The sequence below is a fragment of the Talpa europaea genome (assembly GCF_964194135.1).
Source record: "Talpa europaea genome assembly, chromosome: 6".
NCBI classification, from domain to species: domain Eukaryota; kingdom Metazoa; phylum Chordata; class Mammalia; order Eulipotyphla; family Talpidae; genus Talpa; species Talpa europaea.
In genome coordinates, this window is record NC_140072.1 from 99,990,281 (window position 1) to 100,011,412 (window position 21,132).

The window sequence follows — 21,132 nt, forward strand, 5'->3', positions numbered from 1 at the left end:
AAAAACAGCCTGTGTTCATCATTTTTATGATGTTTAAAAATATTAATGAAGAGTACTGTAGAGACATTGCCTTTTGTATCAGATTGTTGTAATTAATTTTTCATTAAAAATATCTTTGCATGATTACTTTTTCATTACAAACTTAAACTTTTATTTTTCAGGCCAAGAAGTTCTAGAGAAGAAAACTTTCAGAAAAACTGCCTCAGAATTATCCAAGTGAACCAAGAAAACTTGAAGCACCTTCCCTAAAGAAAACCTGGGTATAAGTAACTTCACATACTTAGCTGAGAATTTTTTCATTCAGTTGGTCACTGGACTCTGTTGCCTGATACTTGGACCTGTTGGGAATTTTTCTCATGTGGATCTAGGAGGAATGCTTTATTATGGCTGCTGTTGTCCAACAGAACGACCTAGTATTTGAATTTGCTAGTAACGTCATGGAGGATGATCAACAGGTATGAATGAGACCCAAAGGAAATTGTATTTTAATAAATTTATTATTGTAACTTCTATTTGTATCAGAAAATTATTTATTCCACAGTAGAAGAAGCTATAAATGTAAAATTTAGATATTAAAAATTTGGAGGTAATGTGATCTTAGGGTAAATCATTCATTTATTAAGAAAGACTTTTAACTTTAGCATTGATGTGGTAACAAGGTAGTAATACTTTTGGGGTTAATCTTGTTTTTCTGCAAAATGAGACTTAACAGTAAATTTCTTAAGTAATTATTTCAAAGATCTGGAGACCCTACTAATAAGACATTTGAATGTCTTTTTCTATTAAAGTATTGGATTATTGATTATAATAGTTGTCTGTTATTATACAGCTTTAATATATTGTATAATTAACATTTATAGGCTTAGGCTATTCATATGAAAAGATGTTAGCAGCCCCTTAGTCATACATTATTTCAGTCCAAAGCATGTGATTCTGAGGAAGTTACTTAACTTCTCTAGATCTAGATTTCCTCATATGAATAAGAGAATTGAATTGAAGAATTTCTAAATAGGCTTTAATGAACTTTATAATATGTGCAAATTAATATTTCTAGAATGTAAAAATGTCCAAGAGATACTGAGAAAAGAGTCTCAGTTGATTCCAGTCCCTCCTGCTTTTTTACAGGGTGAGCCTAGGGTTTCTTGGGACTTTATAATTTACTTCATTTTTAAACAGGGTATTGGGAATGTAGGGTATTATGTGGGAGAAATGGTATGTTAGACTCAGTGTATTGGGTAAAATATTTTGAGAACTGGTAGGTTTGAAAGATGCCTAATGAAGTTGATTTACATGTTGAAAGCCTAATACCAAATACCTAAGTTAAGTAGGCTTATTATAATGTATCATGCTTTTATTTTAGAAGCATAATATCTACAAATAATGAAATTGATTCTTACTTTGGTCTGGGCATTATAATTTCTTAGCTGTTTGTACTATCTGTTGAAATGATAGAATAAATAAATTTATAAATCTACAGAAGATGAGAATTTGGATTAAGGTATCTTAAAATCAAGATGAGCTTTAGCTGGGGAGGAAAAAAAGATTGAAAGAGAGGATTGCTTGTTCCCAATTAAAAATATATTAATTAGATGGATTTAATCTAGAGATAATAGAAAAAAATATTTTAGGAGGAGAAAGTGTTTTGAATTTGTTTTAAAACAGGATGTTTCTCTGTATGTTAAGGTTTGAAAACTGTTTACTGTGCAGCCTTCGTAGATGAAAGATCCCAGTCTTGATGTGGTGAGGTTTGTTCTCGGGAAGTGGCCACAGAGGGTAGAGTTCTAAGCAGCTCACTGGTATGCTGTGGTGCAGTGACTTTGATGCCCTTTTGACTATGAGAAATATATTTTGCATTATGGCTCAATATTCCTACATGTGTCTCCATAGCTTAAAAAATTTACACAAAATGATACCCTTACTACATATGATGCACTTAGTTTATCTTGGCAAGCTTATTGAAGTTTTTGAATAGGGATATGGTGCTCTTAACATCAGAACACATATATGTATTTTCTTAAGTTTTTCCCTTCAACAAAAGGATTATATGTTAGTTTTTAAGGTTTTCACAAATTTTAAATATATAGGAAAATACTGTTATCCCTATTTTTTCAGTGAGGTTATTGAGACACAGAGAGGTGAAGTGATTTGTCCAAAAATCACATACCTAGTTAGTAGTGGACCTGCACTTTGAAACAAAGCAGTTTGACTCTCACTAATGAGGTTGAATGCTTATGATGACGTATGCCAGTCTTAACTGTTTTATAATCAGTATGTAAATGTTTGGAACAATTGGTCAAGTTTAGAGTTCTTCAGGCTGTGACTATGAGCATAGCAAACTTCACTGATTGACATAGCGGAGTATATCCAGTAGTGTCAACCTTATTAGCATCTTACCTAACCTGTGGTTCTATTTCCTTGTATATATTTCTTAACTGAAAAGTTAAAGCATGTCAATTATCTTTAAAAAAAATTACCTAATATAAAATATTTAAAATAAATAGTAAAAGTCTCTCTTTATGCTCATTTTGTACTCTATTTCCACATACATTTTCAAATCACTCTGTCAATTTCTATCCAAAAAAAGCCTGCTGGGATTTTTGTTGAGATTGTTTTGAATTTATGGATGAATTTTTGGAGAATTGGCTTTGTAATAATATTAAGCTTTTCGATCTATTGACATGGTATATCAATTAATTTTTTTAAAAATTGAAGTATATTGATTTACAGCACAATGTAGGTTTCAGTTGTACAGTTTCTAACTTCAGCATATATATCACACAACGCCCACCACCATGTGTCCATTTACCATTTATTACCAAGCAAGATGAGTAGTTTTTTAGGCAAAGGACTAAACCAAAGAATGATGTACATACATGTAAAACCTATCTTGTTTTGAAAAGTATATGAAGTGATGAGATGAAAGTATGTGAAAAACTTTTTTTGTGAATTGTATTTCCATTGAATGTATTATAAATATTTGTGCGTTTATCTGCTGGCTTTACATTATTTTTCCATGTGATGGATGGATCATTATTTTATCAGTATTTGATCATGGACAACTGACTGTTACCTGTATTTTGCTATTTCAAACTCAATTGCAATGAATATTCTCGTTTGGGAAGCAGTAGGACTATAGTGGTTAAAAGCTCAGATAGTGGAGGCATAACACCTGGTTTGGAATGCTTGCTCCATTACTTTTCCTTCTGTGACCTTGGTCAAGTTTACTTAACTTCTCTGTGCCTTGGTTTCCTTATATGCAAAATGGGGGTTTGATAATAATAGACCCAATATTAAAAGGTTGTTGTGAGGATTAAATGAATTGATATATAGGAAGCTCTTAGAACCATGCATATTTCCTGATAAATGTTTTGTTATTGCATCTGTATGCAGTGTATCTTTGTACATTTGTATGATTAATTCTATAGGATTTCTAAAAGTAGAATTGCTTAGTTTACTAAATGCATATATACATTACCAAATCATTCTTCCTAGAGACCATCTAAGTTTCTAACGTTAACAGTTTATTTCTCAAACCAACAATAACAAATCCTTTTTTCCCCCCCTGTTTTGGTCTGTCATTTGGGTATAAAAATTACATTTTGCTATTTTAATTTCCTGGACTACTACTAGTGGCGTTGTTGGAATGTTCTTTAATTTTATTGTTCATTTAAATTTTCTTTGAATTAGTTATTGATATCCTTTGCCCAGTAGGAATTATATGTGTGTGTGTGTGTGTGTGTGTAATAGCATAGATAATTACATCAGTATCAGTGTCTTCAAAGTAATTGTGTCATGTGATGCAGCTATTTTTTCTCAACTTGGTACTATCTTTTAACAATATGATACCTCATGCCCTGTAAAAAATTTAAATATTTATCTAAAAAAAAAGTCACCAATCTTTTTTTTCCTTCTTTTTTCTTCTTGTTTGTTTCTATTTAGGCAAATTTTCTTTATCCCTGAAATATTCTCTTTATGTTTAACCTATCAGTCCATGTGTAATCTATTTTTATAGGATATGAGATACAGGGATGTGACAGCTCCTCTCTTCCACAAATGGTGATGTTGACCCTTCACTATTTGCGTGTTTTTATGATTTACATAGTACAGATACCACCTTTGTTATCTACTAAATGACCAAATGCACAGACATCATTTTTTCCCTTATAGTGTGTTCTGTTCCATTTAACTGTTTTTTTCAGTCACAGTATTTTCATTAGTATCACTTTATAGATTTGATATCTGATAGGATATTCCCCACCCATTCCCCCAACCCCCTCCAGAAATGGGGATAGAATTTTGAGTGAATTTTAGAATTAGTTTGTTAAATCACATAAAAATTGTGTTGGAATTTTAACTTTTTAAGTTAAAAAATGTGTCTTTCAAAGTAATTATGATTTATGACCCTGTATTGCTTTGATTTGTTGGTTTCCTTATTCAGTCAGTGTTTAAACACACCAGATTAGAATATATTTCTTGTTTTCTGTTATGATCTGTGGTTATTGGTTATAAATGTAGTTCTGTAAAGAAACTGACACCTTTAACCTCTGGTTGTTACCACCTTAGTCATTTCCCTTATATTAATTCATACTCTTCAAATTAACTTGGAAGAATTCCTCTGGGCTGGGGTGGAGGTAGCGGTTGGAAAGGAAATATCAGCATCATTGGCACTGAGAAGTCAATTAAAAACCTATTCTTGGGCCTCCCCGGTGGCGCAGCGGTTGAGCGCTGGGTTGTGAAGCTGCCCGCAGCCTCTGCAGAGCCGGTTCGATCCCCGGCTGCTCCCTGGCCACCAGAGGAGGGTCCCACATGGCGCGCAGACCTCTCCTGCCGCCCGCTGCTCCCCTCAGCAGTGTACTTCGGTCCTTCTGTCTGCTCTGCTCCCCGCTCTGGCTCTGGTGAATTCTCTCACCCTCCTGTGCTTCTGACTGTACCCAGTGCCTGTATAAATGAATAAATAAATAAATCTTTAAAAAAAAAAAACAAAACAAAAAAAACCTATTCTTGCTGTCCAAACTGGGAATGTTTGTAGGTGAAAATGAGACACTTCTGTAGGAGTAAATTCTGTCAAGGTTGAATTGCAGTGTATTTTTATTTGCAGGTTCCTTGACTTGACCTTACTAAATAAGAGTTTATCTGGCAAATGTATGAGAATGAGAAGAAAACTTAAGGCTGTAGAAAGAAGAGTCTAAGGAGAAAGAAGCTTGACTATATGTTCAAATATTTGAGAAGTTAATGAAAAACAACTGGTAGTTCAGTGCTTTGCATAATCTTGCAAAAATGTTACACTGGTTTGTCAGTTGTTTCTGAAAGTAGAACTCAGTAGTTCATGGCTATTTATGCTTAACAGACTTAGCTCACTAGGGAAAATCTTGGTGACCTGCTTGGGAAAGTGAAACAAATATTTTTATATTATTCAATTGCAATATGAGATGGGTGTAATTGGCTAGGTCAAATGCAATGGGCTTGTTCTGGCTGCTGATTCCTAGAAGCTAAAAGGCAACTGAGTGTTGCTGATTTTTTAACAAGCTGCCCTGCAGTTTCTCATAATTAAAAATCACTAATCAATGCAGCAGTTGTAACCACAGAGTGATGGGATAGAGATAGTGGAACCTTTGAACTACATTGCATTTGAACCAGCTCATGAAGGAAGATCCAGTGTATATAATAACTGAAGAAGAACTATTCCAGAACAATGGAATGTTGCAAAACTTTTGATGGATTTCTCTTGACCAGATAATCTAGATGCATTAATTCATGGTTAGAAAATTTTCATGATGCTGTTTCACACTCTTTTTATCTCTTGTTGTAGTAATTTTGTCATTTGTATAGTTTTCCCAAATGCTTTTCTGTTTCCCCATTGTTTGGTCACCCACATTCATAACTGTTACCTTTAAAGTTCTAACCATCTTTCAGGATATTAGGACAAAACCTTTTATTCTAGGAATTTATCCTATAAAATCATCCCTTTTGGAATCAACAACTTTGTTCATCCTCTATCTCCTGTTGTCAGAGTCATGTTAAATTGGCATGTTAAATTTTCATAAGTATATTTCTAATTTCTTAAAATAAGTGGAGTTTGCTTCCTCCTCTTGATGTCTCCCAAAGCATTTAACATCATTAATGATAAATTTACTGATTGAGTCCTCTTAGAGATTTTATTCTTCCTTTTAATCCTGTTGATAAAATGGTATGGATTATATGTACTCAGTTATAGCCCTTATCAGGAGACCTTTGAATGGTGAGTGGTAGGTAATATCCTACACCACAACTCTTTTGATGACATACAGTATGCATTTTTGGGTTATCAATTTTTCCACACTTTTACTTGGTCTATAGGCAATGTGGCCCTTTCACCACAATTCCAAGACCAGAAACAAATACGTGAGTCCTTTTTTCTGATATGTGTTTAAAACTGTTCTGTTGTACCTGTTTAGTGAAAACCATGTCAAATAACCTTCAAAAGTTATGGAAATTATAAGTAAAATCCACTAAAAGTCAGTGATTACATTTATCAGATATGGTTGGTAAGCATAGACACTTTGATTTTTTGTCTGCTTTATTGCAGATTAAAATTGTTTCTCAAAAAATCAGAAAGACTAACATCATTGTAGAGTTTTCCTGTTTCTTAAGAGGCTCTTTTAATTTATAGAGGGAGTATTTGATACCGTTGTATTGAGAATGACACTGTATTTTGTAGACCAACAAAATGCATGTAAGAATATATATCACACCAATCTGGCATTATCAACTGGAATGGTAAGTTTCTACTAGTCAAGGTTAAGTGTGCCCCAAACTTCGAGTAGAGCGAATGAGCTGTTAGTATTCACGGACTGTACATGGACCCCATGGATTCTCTTTCAGTTTGCCTAGAATTCCAAGTTATGTGGATGAATCTGCTGGTCCTGTTACTCTGTCTTTTTAAATGTTGGCAGATAGACTTAGTCAAATCCATTAAATGTTTGGCCATATGTAATACAGAGGTTATTTGCTTCTTTTCTGTACTTTTGGAAAGGCCTTCATTAAAGAAGTTCTGCCATAGAATTCCCAGAATGATCTTTGGGAAAAATCTTGTGTGATATCTAAGGCCCTCTTCATGTTGTGTGACAGCACAGCCCTGGTTATAGACTAGTATTTGATCTGTCTTATCTCGTTGCCAACTTTTGGCAGCAAGGAAGATGATGCTTATAATGAAGGAAGAGTTGGTGAGGGGAGTATAAACTTTGTTTTGTAGAATCTTTCTTTAAGTGCCCCTCAGCCCTCACATAGAGGCCCATGATAACATCTTTTTTTTTTTTATTATTATTATTTTTTTAATATTTATTTATTTATTTATACAAGCACTGGGTACAGTCAGAGGCACAGGAGGGTGAGAGAATTCACCAGAGCCAAAGCGGGGAGCAGAGCAGGCAGAAGGACCGAAGTACACTGCTGAGGGGAGCAGCGGGCGTCAGGAGAGGTCTGCGCGCCATGTGGGACCCTCCTCCGGTGGCCGGGGAGCAGCGGGGATCGAACCGGTGCTGCAGAAGCTGCAGGCAGCTTCGCAACCCAGCACTCAACAGCTGCGCCACCAGGGAGGCCCCATGATAACATCTTAAAAATGAATGTGGCTGAGGGCCTCCCTGGTGGCGCAGTGGTTGAGCGCTGGGTTGCGAAGCTGCCCGCAGCCTCTGCAGCACCAGTTCGATCCCCAGCTGCTCCCCGGCCACCGGAGGAGGGTCCCACATGGTGCGCAGACCTCTCCTGCCACCCGCTGCTGCCCTCAGCAGTGTACTTCGGTCCTTCTGCCTGCTCTGCTCCCCGCTCTGGCTCTGGTGAATTCTCTCACCCTCCTGCGCTTCTGACTGTACCCAGTGCTTGTATAAATAAATAATAAATTAAAAAAAGAAAGAAAGAAAAAAATAAAAAAAAAATTAAAAAATGAATGTGGCTGAGATCTTTGCATAGTGTAGGACATGTACTAGATAGCGATAATGAATTTTTCTAACTCGAGTTTACTGGACATTTTATCCTGTGCACTGTTATGTACTTTTTTTTTTTTTTAAGATTATTTATATAAGAACTGGGGTACAGTCAGAGGCATGTGAGGGTGAGAGAATTTACCAGAGACAGAGTGGGGAGCAGAATAGGCAGACTGACAGAAGACATTGCTGAGGGGAGCAGTGGGCGAGGCAGGAGCGGTCTGCCACACCACATGGGTTTCTCCCTGGCTGGCCAGGAATCGAACCTGCGCTGCAGAGGTTGCAGACAGCCTCATAGTGTGGCACTCAACCCGCTGCGCCACCGGGGAGGCCCTGTTATGTACTTCACAGCGATCATACTATTTCTTTTTTTTTTTTTTTTTTTTTTTTTTATAGAGGCATGCTTTATTTATTTGTTTGCTGGCTTGTTTGTTTTGTTTTGTTTATACATGCACTGGGTACAGTCAGAAGCGCGGGAGGGTGAGAGAATTCACCAGAGCCAGAGTGGGAAGCAGAGCAGGCAGAAGGACCGAAGGACACTGCTGAGGGGAGCAGCGGGCGGCAGGAGAGTTCTGCACGCCATGTGGGACCCTCCTCTGGTGGCCGGGGAGCAGCCAGGGATCGAACCGGCGCTGCAGAGGCCGCGGGCAGCTTCGCAACCCAGCGCTCAACCGCTGCGCCACCGGGGAGGCCCCATACTATTTAATTCTTAACAGCAATCTTATGAAGTAGATACTTTAATTCTCATTTCACAGAAGAGTAAAGTGGGGCCCCTAAAAGAAAAGTGTATATTTGAGTAATGCCAGCCACTGAGATGTGTAAGTGGTAAAAAAGTAGTTTTAAAGCTGGAAAATATTACATTTTGCATTTATGATTTTGACAAATGAAAAATGATACTCAGACTAGTTAATTTGCTAGTGTAATGACAGATTGACAGTTTTTGTGCCTGATACCTAGGTATACCTTTTTTTAAAAAAAATAAATTTTATTGTGATATAATTTATTTGGATAGTTTTTTAGATATACCATATAATTTGTCTATCTGAACGTTTCAATTTAATGGTTTTTTAGCAAATAAACATGCTTGTACATCCATCACCATAATGGACTTGAGAACTTTTTATTATCCCAAAAAGAAACCTGTACCAATTAGGGAGTTATACCCTATTCTTCTCCACTCCAGGCCTTTGGCAACCACTAATCTACTTACTTTTTCTATGGATCTGCCTATTCTCGACATTTTGTATAAATGGTGTCATACAGGATGTATTGTCTTTGTGACTGTTATTTTACTTAAACATGCTTTCAAAGGTTTATTTCCATTGTAGCATGTATCAGTACTACTTTATTTTTTTTTAATTTTTTAAAAGATTTATTTATTTATTTATACAAGCACTGGATACAGTCAGAAGCGCGGGAGGGTGAGAAAACTCACCAGAGCCAAAGCGGAGAGCGGAACAGGCAGACTGACAAAGTACACTACTGAGGGGAGCAGTGGGCGGCAGGAGAGGTCTGCACGCCATGTGGGACCCTCGCCAGGCGGCCGGGGATCAAACTGGCATTGCAGAGGCTGTGGGCAGCTTCGCATCCCAGTGCTCAACCTTTGTGCCACTGGGGAGGCCCACAACTTTATTTTTATTGCTGAATAATATTTTATTGTGTAGATATGCTACATTGTATTTATCCATTTTTTATATTTTTCAAAAGAATACTGTTTTCTAATAGCCAGGTTATGGAAATAACCTAAGTACCCAAATAACATGAGTGGATTAATAAGATGTGGCGGGTGTGTACACATGTGCACACACACATACACTTACACTGGAACACTAAATTATATTATATGTCACAACATCAAGATGAAATCTTGATGAAATCTTGATGTTGTGACAACTTGTATGGAATTGGAAGGGATTATGCTAAGTGGAATAAGAAGTTAGAAGGAGGTAGACAAACACAGGATAATTTCACTCATGTGGCATATAAAGAAACAGAACAAAGGAACAGACAAAAACTGAACCAAAACAAAATCTACAAATCTTATTGTAGAATTCAGGCTACCAGAGGGAGAATGGGAGGGGTGGGGGGTAAAGGAGGAAGGGGTCCCAATGGACTAGGGTGGAGGACTATGGGTGCTTTGATGGTGGGTGTGGTGTGATAACGTACATTTGAAGAGATGGAAACACATAACCCTCAGTCATATACAACATTGTAAATCAATGTTACCTTAATTAAAGAAAATACAATTTCATTTTTTAGAAAGAATGCTATCATTTTAATGAGATTTGTGTTAGTCAGGTTTTTTTTTGGAATAATATTAGTGACCTCTATTCTCTTGGAAAGTATTTAATCACCTAAAGCAGCCTTGCGATGGAAGTTAACACCTCTTTGTATCTCAGTTTAGCTGTGTAATCTTGACAATTTTTACCTCCTTGCCATTTCACTTAATGCATGAAGGATAAACCATGATGTAAACAGATAGTATTACTGTGTTACTAGCCCTGTTTTTGTTTCTAAACATCCTCATCTTTAACACTCTTTCAAGAATATTGATGAAGATACTGCCCTTTGATGTACTGGACTAAAATGAAAACTGATTGTTAAGGGTTTGTTAGAATATAAATTTAACAAGTGATATGCTCAGTAATGTTCATAAATCTAATGTTGCTAATATTGAATAAATTAGAATACAGACAGGTATTTTAAACACAATAACCAAAAATTTTAGTATTAGGCCAGTTTTTTAAAAACAAAAATTATATTGTAATGACTGGTAATATACTTGTAAACTTGTCAGTTTTTATAGAATATGAAGGAACGTTGAAGTTATGAGACAGGGCCAGGGGAGTTAGCTTAGAGTTGTGAGAATCAGAGTTAGAGAGTAATTTCTTCTCCTAAAAGGTGATATATTTATTTTTATTTTTTTTAAGATTTATTTATTTATGCATACAAGAGCTGGGGCACAGGCCAGAGATGCGGGGGATGAGAGGATCTACCAGAGACAGAGTAGGGAGCAGAACAGGCAGATTGACTAAAATACACTGCTGAGGGAAGCAGCAGGCGAGACGGGAGAGGTCTGCCTCAGCATGTGGGTTTCTCCCTGGCTGGCCCGGGATCGAACTTGTGCTGCAGAGGCTGCAGATTGCCTCACAGTGCGGTGCTTAACCCCTGTGCCACAGGGAGGCCCGAAAGGTGATAATTTTAAGATTACAATTTAAAGGCATATCTTATGGGTTTGTATGACTTACCCACTTCTCTCATTCCATTTTATTTCCTGGTATGGGGAAACTAAAAACAAAGAACATTTAAATAAAACTTCCATTTATATTAAGAAAGCAACTACTGGGGCCTCCCCCGTGGCGCAGTGGTTGAGCACTGGGTTGTGAAGCTGACCGCAGCCTCTGCAGCGCTGGTTCGATCCCCGGCTGCTCCGCGGCCACCGGAGGAGGGTCCCACATGGTGCGCAGACCTCTCCTGCCGCCCACTGCTCCCCTCAGCAGTGTACTTCGGTCCTTCTGCCTGCTCTGCTCTCCGCTCTGGCTCTGGTGAATTCTCTCACCCTCCTGCACTTCTGACTGTACCCAGTGCTTGTATAAATAAATAAAAATAAATCTTAAAAAAAAAAGAAAGCAACTACTGGGTAGTTCAAGAACAGGTACCTCCTCCCTACCCTTTCTCGTCACCAAATATAAGTATATTCAGATATAATTTCATATTAAAGATTTATCTGAGAGATGATTTTTTAAAAAAGTGATTGGGACTGCGATAATTATATTAATGACCTGAGTTAAATCAAGAAAGGATACTAAAAGTTTGTGGTGTTTCACTATGTACTCTATTTCTCAATTGTGTTACTTTAAAAAAAAATTTATTTTTGCGTAGAACTGGGGTGTAGGCCAGAGGTGCTGGGAGTGAGAGGATTCAACAGAGACAGAGTGGGGAGCAGAACAGGTAGATTTACTGAATATACTGCTAAGGGGAGCAGCAGGCAAGACAGGAGAGATCTGCTGTGCCATGTGGGTTAGCTCCCTGGCTGAGATCTAATTCAGGCACTTGTGGTGATAGTGCTGAGACTTAACCCCTAGGCCACCGAGGAGGACCTTTACTTAATTGTTTTAGATGAGTGAAGTAATGAAGACAATTTTTATGACTTGGATATCATTAGACAAATTCATTCAACTGCTAAAAATGTTTTTTATTTTTTCTTTGCTATTTGAGAATGCAGGACTTGATTCTCCAAGATAACCTTTTTTTTTTATTATTGGAATAGAATAATAACTGAATGACATTAAATTTGTCACTCAGGATTTGAAAAATCTGGCAGATTCCTTCTGTAGGGGAACACTCTCCTTTAATATTATAATATGCTAAACTTATTTTATTTTATTTTATTTTTTTTATAGAGGCATGTTTTATTTATTTGTTTGTTTGTTTGTTTTGTTTATACATGCACTGGGTACAGTCAGAAGCACAGGAGGGTGAGAGAATACACCAGAGCCAGAGCGGGGAGCAGAGCAGGCAGAAGGAACGAAGTACACTGCTGAGGGGAGCAGTGGGCGGCAGGAGAGGTCTGCGCGCCATGCGGGACCCTCCTCCAGTGGCCGGGGAGCAGCCGGGGATCGAACCGGAGCCGCAGAGGCTGTGGGCAGCTTCGCAACCCAGCGCTCAACCACTGTGCCACTGGGGAGGCCCGCTAAACTTATTTTAACATAGTTTGACCTGTAATTGTTTGGGTTTGTTTTGGAGTAACTCTAATTTATGTCATGACTATGATAATGTAGTATGAATTTGACATTCTGGAAAAAGCATTGGTATACCTGTCTCGTTTATTCTGTGCTTTATACATGCCATATAAGATTGTCAAAGTTTTTCTGGTTTTAAAAGCAGGAATTGTCTCTTTATGGTTTTAAATTTATTTATATAGAATCTTTATGTTTAAAACATTTATCAATCTGCTAGTGACTTCTGATGTTTATTATCTAGGTTTTAAATAAACACTAAACCTGATTAAAATTTACTAAACTCCTTTAATCTACCTTTTTTTTAGACCTCATAGCTAATTCTGTTCATACTTAAACATCCCCCACCCCACAATCAACCAATATCTTAAACTTTTAAAATGGTCATTCTAATAAGAAAACTGAGATTGTTTTCAGTGACTTACTTTTTGACATGTCATGGCAAAGTTGTAATTTATCCTGGCTGAAAAAAAGAAAAATCTGGGCAAAACTAAAGACCAATTGTCATGAAAAATTTAAACCAGAATTAACTTTAACTAAATCAACTCAAGGATTTAGAATGGAATTTCAAACATTACCATGGGAGATCTGGAGAAAAGACCATTTTACTTAGACCTTTCTATTTTTCCTTGTGTTATATAAGAGAGAAGTGAAACTTCTTCAGAAACATTATCTCTGCTGGGGTCAGCAGATACAAAACACAATATTTCAACTGTAGCTCTAACACCCAACCTTTAGCTGAGATGACTAATTTATCGGTCTGATCCTGTTCTTTTTTTTTTAAGATATATTTGTTTATGCATACAAGAGCTGGGGTACAGGCCAGAGATGTGGGGGGTGAGAGGATCCATCAGAGACAGAATAGAGAACAGGACAGACAGACTGAATGAAATACACTGCTGAAGGGAGCAGCGGGCGAGATAGGAGAGGTCTGCCTCGCCATGTGAATTTCTCCCTGGCCAGCCGGGGATGGAACTCATGCTGCAGAGGCTGCAGATTGCTTCATAGCGGGGTGCTTAATCTCTTGTGCCACCAGGGAAGCCCCTGATTCTGTTCCTGTAGTGCATTAAGCTTATACACTCTGGAGTCAGAGTGCTTGGGTTCAAACTTCCAGTTTTGTCTACTCTTAACTGGTTGACCAGTGTCAACAAATCAGCATCATGTTGTGGGGGATTCCTGAGATAAACCACATGATGTACTTACTACCACTACATTTTATTTTTTATTTTATTCTATGTTATTGTTTACTGTATTGAACTTTTAAAGTTAGGGACTGGAGAGAAACACTTTACATAGCAATGTCGTGAGTTTGTTTTTAATAAGTTTAAGAAAGTCCTTTTACTATATTGTCAGAGATTTGAATCACTTTTCCTTTACTAAGCTACTGGCTATAACATAATATTTATCTACATCGTGATACTTGAAAAGATAAATGAATAAACAGGAAGTGAGGGAACTTGATAGAAGCTCATGTTTAAATTTTGATGTTATTTTGGATATTAACCTTTGTGCCATGAAAATATTACCTGATATATAGTCTTTGCTATATAGTAAAGAGTAAAATTAACTGACATTTTGTTTAGTCTTATATTTATAGTTTTCAAAATTTTCACCACCCACATATGCTTTGGTCTCACAGATGATACTGTGATACAATATTCTTTCCATTTTCTGTAGTAGACTGTTATCTTGAATTTAACTACTGGATAATTACAAGAACTGTATTAGAAGCCTGTCAGATTCCTAGGGCAAGGTTACAAAGCCACCCAGAGCATTATTCAAAACAACATTGTGCATTTAGTAAACCTGCCTGCTTGCAATTTGTGACAACATTTAATTTGTTTGCTTATAATTTCTACTAAGAAAGAGATGGTGTAGGGCCTCCCCGGTGGCGCAGCGGTTGAGCGCTGGGTTGCGAAGCTGCCCGCGGCCTCTGCGGCGCCGGTTCGATCCCCGGCTGCTCCCCGGCCACCTGAGGAGGGTCCCACATGGCGCGCAGACCTCTCCTGCCGCCCGCTGCTCCCCTCAGCAGTGTACTTCGGTCCTTCTGCCTGCTCTGCTCCCCGCTCTGGCTCTGGTGAATTCTCTCACCCTCCTGTGCTTCTGACTGTACCCAGTGCATGTATAAACAAAACAAACAAAACAGACCAGCAAACAAATAAATAAAGCATGCCTCTATACAAAAAAAAAAAAAAAAAGAAAGAGATGGTGTAGAACTGTGTGAGGAGTTGATATCTCACTTGAGCTACTACGTTGAAATATTTAAGTTTTGAAATGATAATTATCAATATTTGGTATTTTATTTAAAATGATGGGCCTCCCTGGTGGTGCAAGGGTTAAGTTTCAGCACTATGAAGGTATTGGCAGCCACTGTAGCATGAGTTCAATCCCCTGCCAGGGAGCTAACCCACATGGCCAGGGAGCTAACCCACATGGCTCAGCAGACCACTCCTGTCTCACCTACTGCTGCTCCCCTCAGCAGTGTATATCAATCAATCCGCCTGTTTTGCTCCCTACCCTGTCTCTGGTGAATCCTCTCACCCCTATCCCGCGCACCTCTGATCTACAGTCCAGTTCTTGTATGCATAAATAAATAAATCTTTCAAAAAAAAAAAAAGAAAATACACTAGTAACAACAATAACCAGAAAAGCTCTGAAGAAATTGCCAGGGAACAATTTCCCACATACACAGAACTGGTAGGCACAAAGAGTTTCAATGGGTGAGTTATTTTGAACTTAAATGAATCATTAAATGGTTTTAGTTCAGAGAGAGAAGTTCCCAAATTCATTTTGAGAAAGTCAATGTAATACTGATAAGAAACATGGTTAAGTGCATACATGGGAATAAGCTAGTCTCACATGGATTTTTAAAAATATTTTTCATTGAGTTAATATTGATTTACATATAAAAGCTAATATTTATTGTCCTTCACCATTGCCAGGTCCTGCAGACAATATGCATTTTCTTCATTGAACCTTGCAGTCACCATGTAGGGTGTGGCTACTGTTATTATCTTAATTTTATGAATAAGGAAAGCTTTTTTTTTTTAATAGAGGCATGTTTTATTTATTTATTTGTTTGTTTTATACATGCACTGGGTACAGTCAGAAGCGCGGGAGGGTGAGAGAATTCACCAGAGCCAGAGCGGGGAGCAGAGCAGGCAGAGGGACCGAGGTACACTGCTGAGGGGAGCAGCGGGCGGCAGGAGAGGTCTGCGCGCCATGTGGGACCCTCCTCCGGTGGCCGCGGAGCAGCTGGGGATCGAACCTGCGCTGCAGAGGCTGCGGGTAGCTTCGCAACCCAGTGCTCAACTGCTGTGCCACCGGGGAGGCCCAAGAAGGAAAGCTTTTGACACAAAAGAATCTCAGAGTGATTGAATGAGGAATGAATGTTGCTTAGAAACACAACTATAAACTGGCAGCAGCTACATTGGGAATTGAGTTTTTGACTCAAGAAAACTATAACTTAATCTTTTATGCTAAGATATAGTAGGAAAAAGGAACCTTGAAGTAAAAAGATAATCTGGAAGAATATTGAGTAAATTGTCTTTTATAGTGTGTATAACTGAGATAAGTAGGGTTTTCCATTTTCTCCCAAGTACGTATGTATTAAAATTTTTTAAAGCTCGGATCATGTGCCACAATTTTAGTCAGGAAAACTGATGTTTTTCAAGTTAGACTAAAGTGTTGGGAAGTCTGTACTACAATTATGTAGTCTTTTCTGCCTGATCTCTAAAACTCATTTTCATTTTCTTTTAAAATAAAAAAGACTAGAACGTATAAGTTTCTTAAAATAAAAAAGACTAGAACGTATAAGTTGCACTAATCAACAGAAGTATTCTTATTTGCAGATCATGAAGCTATTTCAATGGCAGATGTTTCAAAGTATGCAGAGAATTTGGCTGTGAAGAATTCTTCACAAAAACTTTGTGCTAAACCTCAGAACTATGTTGCACAATTCTACCTCGTTTTATGTAATACATCAATTCTTGAAATTATTTAAAAGTATTTTAAAAAGTAGTAATAGTGGTAGCTTTGGGGAAGGAAAAGTATATAAAGGGGAGATAATAAGGTTTTATGTGCTTGTAATATAGATATGTTCATATATTAACCTATTCCCCCAAATAATTTTTTTGTTTATATATATTTTAATTTTATTTTTATATTCCCCTTACAATTGCAACCCCCTTATTTTGACCCCAAGCCCTCCTTTCCCCGCCCCCATCCCCCATAGAGTGTCTCTGGTTCATAGTTGTTTGTTGATTTTGATATTTTCTTTCTTATAGTTATTCTTTTTCCTGGTCCCTTATTTAAGTTTTCTAGATCCTGCTATGAGTGAGACCATCCGGTATTTTTCTTTTTCTTTCTGGCTTATTTTGCTGAGCATGATCCCTTCCAGCTCCATCCATGTTGCTGCAAATGGCATGTGTTTATCTTTTTTGAATGCTGAGTAATATTCCATGGTGTATATGTACCACATCTTCTTGATCCAGTCATCTATTTTTGGGCATTTGGGTTGTTTCCAAAGCTTAGCTATTGTAAATAGTGCTGCTATAAACATAGGGGTGCAGGTGCTCTTTGGAATTGATGTTTCTGTGTCCTTTGGGTAAATACCTAGGAGTGGAATTGCTGGATCATATGGAAGCTCTATGTTTAGTAGGTCAAGAAATCTCCACACAGCTCTCCATAGTGGTTGGACCAGTTTGCGCTCCCAACTTGGGGGGAATTTTTAAAGACTGTTTTTAACTTACTTTTTTTTCTTCAGGAAAACACTTGATAGATTTCAATTTAAGCAACTTCATAGGGGATCTTGGCAGGATGTTTCACAATAACCATTTACCAGATTAAGCTGTGCTGTAGGAGAAGTATGACAAACAAATTATTTAAAGTCTTTATGCTTTTTAATATCCAAAAACCTGTTGAATAAATTTTTATTTACTTAATACAGTTGCAATAATGTAGTTTCTTAAATATCTACTTAGTACCTTATACATTGGCATATTGAGGGAACACGCCTACTGTTTGCAGATTTAACTGTTCCTTTCTTTTTTCTTTAACTTGATGGTATTGCCACATATGTCATCTACCACAACAAATGATGATTACAGAGTGTACTATATCGAAATTTGGGCAGCCTTTGCTTTCCTGCTAAAACTTGGGGTGATTTTTATTATTGCTGTAAAAATATTGTTAAAGGTTTGCTTTCAGCACATACCCTAAATTTACATGAAATACGTAGAGAAGGAAAAGTCACAAAATAGTTGAAAGTCTGTTTATCATTACAGTTTCACTTGCTTATTAGAAACAGAGGGTTTGAAAACTCTAAAATCTTTGACAGATTTTAATTCCCAGAAGTCTGCCCTCTCAATTTCCACCCATCATTTGTGATTTATTTTTGTTCTATTCCAAAAACAAATGGGAAAATAATCTTAGTGTGCCAAAACACCAAAAAATCCCATAATATGATAACTGTTTGTTACTTTGGAGTACTAGTGTATGAGAAACTCTTTTAAGTAAATTGGGAAGGGGCCTGGTTGAAATGATGTAGAAAAAAACCAAAGTGGATAATTATGGTTTAATGGTCTTCATCAAAGAAACCTGAAGAATATTGTCAGTCTCATTTTCGAAATAATAACAAGATATGTTGCCATAAGCTATAAAAGTTACTTAGGGTAGAGGGAGCTAATGATAGACTGAAAGGTTAATTAAAATGGAATTCTGTTATAGGTTCAATTATCCCTCCCCATTCCCATTTGTATATTGAAGTCTCTGCCTCTGGTATCTCAGAATGTCACCTTATTTGGAAATAGGGTAATTGAAAACCACCTTAAAAATGTAATCAAGTTAGCGTGAAGTTATACTAGAGTAGAATGGACCTCTAATCCAATATGATTGGTGTCCTCATGGAAAGAGGAAAGGATACAGGCACATCCAGGGCAGCACAGTGTGAATATGAAGGTGATCATCTCTACACCTATGAGAGAGGTCTGGGACAGATCCTTTCCTCAGAGCTTCCAGAAAGAACCGACCTTGGTAGCACCTTGATTCAGACTTAAACAGACTCCAGAATTATGAGACAACAAATTTCTTTGGTTGAAGCCACCTAATTTGTGGCCTTAGCAAACTAATTTAAACCCTCATAATTTATTTATTTAATCTAGGAAAATTCAATATTTGAAATTTTGCCATGCTTTCATTTCAGAGTTTGGAAACCATTTCAGAATGTGTGGTCATAAATTTTCTTAGGTTTCTGATAACTCAGAGTTTAGACAATTTGTAGGTAATATGTTTAAAAGGCAGTAGTTTATTATGAGCCAGGCAGGCAACTATATTTCTGCAATATTTTCCTTCCATTCATGACAATAGAGGGAAGATTATTTCCAGTGACCTGAGAGATATTCCTCGATATCTTGTTCTAAGATTCAGAGTTGGTCTGTTTCTTTTTATTTGTTTATTTATTTATTTTTTAATTTTACATATTTTTTACATCATTTTTCATTTTTGCACAATGCATGCATTTTCATCTTGGTTATAATCCCCATACAATTCCCACCCCTCCTTGTTTTGATCCTACTCCCCCCCCCCCCCCCCCGTAGTGTGTCAGAGTTGGTCCGTTTCTTATATATGAGCTAATAGCATTCTGGAGACATTAAAAGATGATCATCTTTGAGTATATATCTCCACTTCAATGGATTAGAAAAGAGTGGCCATGTTTTTCATGAGAGGAACAAGTACTTTGGAAGGAGAAGATGATATGGTTAAACTGGGTGTGAACTGGGAAGTCCCCGGGGACCAGGAGGAACTGGCTTTTTTGCCCATGAGTAAGTTTATAATAAACTCAGATTAGAGAAGCCCTGCAAAAGAATATTAAAAACCATCCTTCAAATACAGCTTTTTACATATTGCTTTTTCCAGCAGAGCCAAGTAACTATCCCAAAAACAAATTCACACCATATTTGAGACTGACTCTAATTGTGTACAGGTAAAGAACATAAACCTTGGAGTCCAAGTTAAGTCTCTGCCACTTATCAGCTGTGTGACTTGGTGTAAACTTTTCCCCTTCCCCTTGTGCCTCCATTTTTCCATCTATAAATCAGATAATCCAATATTATCTCCCTCATAGGATTTTGATCATTAAGTAAGGTGGTAATCTATGTAAAAAGTGAGCAGAACGCCTGGTGCATATAAAGTTCTCATAAGTGCTAGCAAAGGTAGCAGCTATGTGGCCCTTGTTTGTGCTCTTCCTTCTGTCCATTTTGTCCATAAATATGAATATCTTGTAGTGTTATAAAGTCAGTCAGTTTTAGGATTCATGACTTTAAAATAACATCTTAACAAAACAACCTGGAAATACCCTTCCAGAATCAGCTGATGCACTTTTGAAAATTAGGTCATGACAATCAGAGAAGACTGAAGGTCTCCTAGTTCACAATCTTTCTTTCTTAATGTGTGTTGCTGTCTTCTAAATCAAAGACCACGTGTCTTTGATTTAAACTCTTTCTGAATTAAACTTTTGCTTAAAAGGAACTGATTTATTTTCTCTCTACTTTTGTGTGTTTGAATTTTTTCTGAATAAACAGTTTAAATATCACTGCAATCTTTGAACTGAAATGAAAAACAATTGTTTATAGAGCAAATTAGAATGTGCTTGATTACACATAGATGGTCTTTTTTAGGGAACAGAAACACCAGTTACAGCATTTGCCTCTGTAGTGAAAGTAGCATTGATTATAGTGGTTCTGTGACAAGATGGTTTTCTGCGACTTCTAAATTTGTGGAGAATAATCAGTTCCTCAAGTCCACTTATAGGCTAGTAGAATAGGACAAGGAAGAAAGTAGTAACAAATATCTGCAGTTATTTGAAACTCTGGAGACTATAAAACTCAGAGACTATAAAACTCCAGATAAAGTCTGGAGATCTCTCATAATATTCACACTCTTAACACTCACTACCAGATATCAGGAGTCATAGATTTAGATGAGGAGAAATACTTTGGTTTCATTTTGGTGAGAACTGCTCATGTGAATTGTGTTGATAAGCCTCTCTCTCTGTCTTTGGTGCATAACTTTGGGTGAATTTCTTAACCAAATTCTGTATCTGTCAATGGATGGAGATGATAGCCCCATGCTTACCTAATACATAGAATTGTTGTTGCATAAAATGAAATCATGAAAATTAACTCAATTCTGAGATCAGCCTTCTTAGAAGACTAGGGAGCTTAACTATAATGAGCTCTTAGGAGAAACGAGAAGTATATGTTAACAAGCACATGTTCATGCTAGACTGGATTGTGGTATTCACCTCTCAAAAAAGAGGGAGAGCCAAATGACTAGATTTTGGCTGGTTTATATACTTTATTGCCTCTGGCTATATGTGTGTGTTTTATAGTGTAATTTTTGAGCCTCCTCCTTTCTGTTTTAAAACTTTGGAGAGC

At 37.1% G+C, this 21,132-nt stretch overlaps 1 protein-coding gene across 3 annotated transcripts in view; it reads left to right on the top strand.

Annotated features, from left to right (window-relative positions):
- Positions 1–383: 383 nt before the first annotated feature.
- ELF1 (E74 like ETS transcription factor 1) overlaps positions 384–21,132 on the top strand; it is a gene marked incomplete at both ends in the record, with an annotated part of 34,723 nt that continues 13,974 nt past the window's right edge. For all 3 annotated transcript variants that reach the window (XM_084235319.1, XM_084235320.1, XM_084235321.1), the window contains one exon: positions 384–455. In XM_084235319.1, coding sequence (XP_084091445.1) covers positions 384–455 — 72 coding nt within the window. The remainder of the gene's footprint in view (positions 456–21,132) is intronic.